This window comes from Capsicum annuum, chromosome 10, assembly GCF_002878395.1.
Source record: "Capsicum annuum cultivar UCD-10X-F1 chromosome 10, UCD10Xv1.1, whole genome shotgun sequence".
Lineage (NCBI taxonomy): Eukaryota > Viridiplantae > Streptophyta > Magnoliopsida > Solanales > Solanaceae > Capsicum > Capsicum annuum.
In genome coordinates, this window is record NC_061120.1 from 218,494,315 (window position 1) to 218,500,161 (window position 5,847).

At 29.1% G+C, this 5,847-nt stretch overlaps 1 protein-coding gene across 1 annotated transcript; it reads right to left on the minus strand.

The window, feature by feature from the left end:
* Nucleotides 1-1,436: 1,436 nt before the first annotated feature.
* Nucleotides 1,437-1,919, minus strand: LOC124887902. Its single transcript, XM_047397830.1, has one exon. It carries the CDS (start codon nucleotides 1,917-1,919, stop codon nucleotides 1,437-1,439), a length of 483 nt encoding a protein of 160 aa, XP_047253786.1.
* Nucleotides 1,920-5,847: the final 3,928 nt, after the last annotated feature.

A 5,847-nucleotide genomic window follows, 5' to 3' on the forward strand; every position in this document is an offset into this window, starting at 1 on the left:
TTATAGTCCATATGTGAAAACTATTGGTACTCTTGTAGAGTTTTCAAAGCAATTGATTTGTTGACATGAGAAATATAAAGAGTTGAATTGGTTATGAAGTATCATATCTTAGTGCAATTGATGTACTCATGTATCTTGCAAATACTACAAGGCCTGATATAACCTTTTCAGTTAATTTGTTAGCAAGATTGCAGTCTCAATCTTATTGGTCATGCTGATGTTAGGTACTTATCTGACCCACATAAAGCTCGGTCTCAAACATACAATTCACATATGGGGATATTGTCATATCTTGGAGATATATAAAGCACTATCTAGCCACTTCATCAAACTATGCTGAGATAATCGCTATTCATAAAGCAAGCCGAGAATGTGTATGGTTGAGGTCCATGATACATCTCATTCAACAAAAATGTGGTTTGAAATGTGACAATGTATCCATAATTTTATATGGAGATAATGAAGCATGTATAACACAACTTAAGGGAGGATTCATAAAAGGAGATAGAACGAATCACACTTTATCAAAGCTTTTCTATATACATGAGCTCCAAAAGAATGGTGATATTAACGTGCAAAATATCCGTTCAAGTGACAATGTGCCTGATTTATTCACTAAGTCTCCTCCAACTGCAACTTTCAAGAAGATGGTGCACAAGATCGGGATGCAAAGGTTCAAGGATATTCGTATTAGGGGGAGTTAATACGCGTTGTACTCTTTTTCCCTTATGAGGTTTTGTCCCACTAGGTTTTCCTTGTAAGGTGTTTAATGAGGCAGCCTATATGTGTATTGTTAGAGACGTGTACTCTTTTTCCTTCTTTAGATTTTTTTCCCTGCAGGGTTTTTTCTAGTGAGTTTTTAATGAGGCACACATTATCTATCAATTAGACATTTAAGGGGGAGTGTTATAAATATATTACCATATATAGTGAATATCTACTTACCATATATAGTGAATGTCTATTTATGAAAAAGTTAGAAACCTAAAAGAATTTCCTTCGTTGTAATTCAACCTATCAAGAAAAATAATAATCATTGTCTCTTCTCTCTCCATTCTTCTTCTTCTTCTTTACTTTATATTTCATAACAATATAGAATTTAAATCTTGAATCCGTAACAATTCATATCACTAGCAACATTCGACACAAATTCATATAGAATTTAAATCTCGAATCCGTAACACTTCATATCACTTAGCAACATTCGGCACAAGTTCACACAGAATTTAAATCTTAAATCCGTAACACTTCATATCACTAGCAACATTCGACACAAATTCATATAAAATTTAAATCTTGAATCCGTAACACTTCATATCACTAGCAATATTTGACATAAATTCATATAAATCCGTAACACTTTATATCACTAGTAATATTTGACATAAATTCATCCATAACACTTCATATCACTGACAATATTTGATACAAATTCATTACATTTTAGTTTTCAAAACATCAGCAGCCACTTGTACAAAATGAACAAAATCATTATTTGTCTGACTTAATTGAGATTTACCACATGAATCTTCACAAGTGAGAGCTCTATCACCAGATTGCAAAATTGATACACGTGCTTGTGTTAATTGATCAGATCCAACTTGTCTAATTGCATTTGGAATATAAGTATTAATAGCCAAATTATATTGTTGAACACAAGTTGGTTGGCATTTACTAGGGGCCAATTTTTGGACTTGACCTAAATTGTCTTTGGCATTGTTTAAACATAAATTGAAAATTGTAATAGCTAGGCCTTTAAAATCATCACTAGCACCTTTTGGATCTTTTCTAAGAGAATTTGTGCAAAGATCTGGATCAAGATTTTTTTTGCAAATATCATCTATTTGATCCCCATTGGTATTTTTCACAAAAGAAAAAATTAGAAGAACAAGAAGAAAAAACATTCCTTTGTCTTCCATTTTCATTTTGTGTGTGCGTTGGTGGGGTGGTATAATTGTGAAGAAAAAAACACTCTCTTTGATTGTATATAAAGAATTGATTTAATGGTGAAATTCTATAGGATATGATCAAAGTAACTTGGTCAACATGATAGATATTAAATTGGTTACTATTTAATTAAGAAGCCACATAATTATCATGATACTCTTTCTTTAGCTACTATGTATTAATTAGATGTAAATGCATAGGATCCTCTACTTAAATGCTTAGAATCCTTTAATGTGAAATGAAAATTCAAAAATTGGGCACAAAATATATATTGAGTTAAAAAGAAAATACATTTTATCTAAAATAGATATTTTCACTAAAAACTATTGTCAACTTTGCTTTTAACATAAAAAAATTTGAAAATGGGCTTTGAAGGAAGAAGAATTGGGCCTTGACAAATGAACTTTTGAGTGCTTAATTTGGATGGAAGTCCAATGGACTCAAATATATGATCATTGATAATCTAGTCCAAAATCTAAAAAGGGGAATCGAAGCGCATAAATACTCAATTTTGAGATCATCATTTAAGTCATATTTGCAACGCGTAAGAATTAACAAGCATATCCACTCCGGTCTCACTTTATTAATTTTTATATCGAATCAAGTTATGCAATACGAATCGAAAGGCATAATACATAAGTGTGTCATTTAACTTGGTCTCAACTGACATCTATGCCTTCCAAGTTCCAACTTTAGATGCATACAAGGAGGTGCTTAAATCTGTATAAAACTGAACACGTAAACACACGCATCCTATGTGGCATAATACACATAGGACGTCCCATAAAACGCACGTGTCTACTCGTTCAACTTTATACAAGTTGAATAAGTGTCTACTTATGCACACTCAAAGTCAGAGAACGCATATGCTAGTTAAAGTCAAGTTAAAAGACACATCTATATATATTATGTCAAGTTGAAACTCGAAACGAAGAAAGCAATAATATAGCTTCAATGTATATAGCAAAGATTCATGAACAAATACTCACTATATGTTTGCATAACTCACCTATTGAAAGTCCAATCAAGTGACAAAAGGAGAGACATTATATTATATAGTATTATTAACAAGAAGACTCTCCTTGTGGGTTGTTTCCTAAACAAAATATTATGTAACAAGAAATTGAAAACATATATATATATATATATATATATATATATATAAATGGATAGATATACACACTTAATATACACTAGTATATCATAATTTTAAGTTTCTAGTGCAATGAATCTACTATCTATTTTGAGTTGATTTTTGAACAATATTCATGTAAAAGATTTTTTTGTTTTGGTTATAAGAAAAACAACAACATTTGAACTTTTAAGTACAATGAACCTGACACGCCGTCATTCCCCTCATGCATGATTCACATTACCATTCTTTTCTATTTCAAACAATTCGTCATGACGTGTATTGATTCTACTAATTCAAATTAATATCAATTAAAGGTTCATGTATTGTTTCACGAAACATAATTTCTTTTTGATATAAATAGTATTATTGGTATAAATTGTGTTGTTTTTGTAAAACGTCCTGTTTGCAACATAATTTAAATTCATGAAAAATAAATTTTAATCACAAATAAAAATATGAAGAAACAAGAATTTTTTATTGATAAACGATTGTGGTTACAAATCTGTTCTTCCCTTGATTCTTCTCTCTTGATTTTCTCCGTAATTCGAGGGCCGGGCCGTTAGTGGCTTATTCTCGAACATAGGATGATCTCTTTATGAATATTCTGATTTTGTGGAATATTAGAGATCCCGATCTTTTTACGCATACCCATCAGCTTATGGGATATTCCAGATGTCTGTTTCATGGAACATGTTACCCTTTAAATAGGCGAGATTTAGGGTAAAGTAGCTTTCTAGAACTCTAACAGAATTTGGATTGTCCACAAATTTTAGATGTCTACAGTCGAATCGACAGTCTGAATGGGGGTGAAGTTACTCTTGAGCTAGAGGTTCATCCGAAATTCCTTCGATGGAAAATTATGTTATATATACGTGATTAAAATTATTTTTTATGTATATATAGTAAATGTTGAACCCCTTCGATTAGTTCATATGTTCACTTATGAATCGTCATAATGAAAATTCTGATTTCGCCTCTAAATCTAAACAATAATTTACAATACCACAGATAAAAGTAGGGCATATAGGATCGGTGTAGTGTAGTAAATTAATAAAATGTAGAATAAAAGGCAATATAAGAATATTAATAATAAGTAGGGTTAAAATGGAAAAAGAATAAAATAATAACGTGATCGCACCAAATTGTATGTTACATAAAAATATATTTTTCGATGTTACATAACAATGTATTTGATAATAAGATGCAACAAAAATTACAAAATTTAACTATCATCTTATAAACAAACTTCATAGACGTAAAACACTCTCTCAAAACGATTTTTTTATCCTCAAAACTCGAATTTAAAATAACCATACATATTCATTAAATCTACTCTAAACTTGTCTTGAAAGATTGATGCCACACTTAAATTATTACAGTAAATTTTTATACGCCTTTATTATTTTAAAGTGAATTTATTTTCAGCTCGTACAACATTCAAACCAATAATGTGGTTCTAAGTACCCTTACGTGTGTGGAACCACTTGTAATTAATTTAATAATTCATATAAATGTACATGTGTATATCTTACAACCACGTGGTCAAATTTTACTTTATTACACAACCAATAAAATATATATAGGGACACTTTACTTTATTGCATATAACCTAATTGTCAATATTACAAATATTAAAAATAAATGCATTTAAAAGAAGGAAATTAATTGCGCAATAAAGAAGAAATAAAGAATGTAGGTCCTATAGGTTATATATTTCCAAATAAAAGGAACATATTAATTTTAAAAATTTAATTTAAAAGCTACTTTTATAAATATGGTGTGTGTCTTTTTCAGTTATTTGTCTGTATAAAATACAACAATACAATTTGAAATTTAGTAAGGTGTTTGTCCAATAAGAGACATAGATATAATGCATATGTTCTAAAAAAAAAAATTTTAAATTTAAATTTTACTTATAATTTTAAGAATGATTTCAAATTAATATAATTCAATACTAATACAAATTGTAATTAAATATTTTTATAATGAATAAAAATTATTAAATTCACATAGAACCTATACTATAAGCTGTCTAACACAAAGTCAAGTCCAACTTTATCAGTGCATGCATTTAGGTAACCCATAGAAACTAGCCTAGCTCAAAACAATTAAATCAATTGGGAGCATACTTTTCTTTTTACACGTATATTAAAATATCATAAATAAAAATATAATTTTACTAATTTATCTATTAAAAAAAAATTAGAAATTTTACAAATAATGTAAACACTCTCAAAATGTATTAATTGTAAGGGTAATGTGAAAAAAATTAATTATTATTTCTTGATTTAGTTAGGTGACCAACTAACACAGGATAATTATTTTTTGTAAGATAACCAACTAATATGGAATGAAGGAAATATTATTATTAATTAGATTTTAAGTTTCTTTTTGCTTTTAACAGAATGGTTATGGTGTTATCGATACATGATTCCTCTACTCTCAATTAGAGGTTTGATGTGGGAGTCATGAACGTTACTACGTTAGTACTTGACTAATAACTTCAATTCTCAAGGGAGCGATGTATGAAAAAATTCGGATAGATAGCTTGATCCTTTTAATGGATCGATCTTACACAACGTAATTTTGAATAAATTGAAACTCAATATAGATATTGAATATGGATTAGTAACCTAACGAAGAGTACAACTCTTCTTTTACATGTACATATATATATATATATATATATATATATATATATACCAACATGGCCTTCAAAGAACTAATATGAGTTGTGATGGATGATTAAGATTACGTCTCTTCAC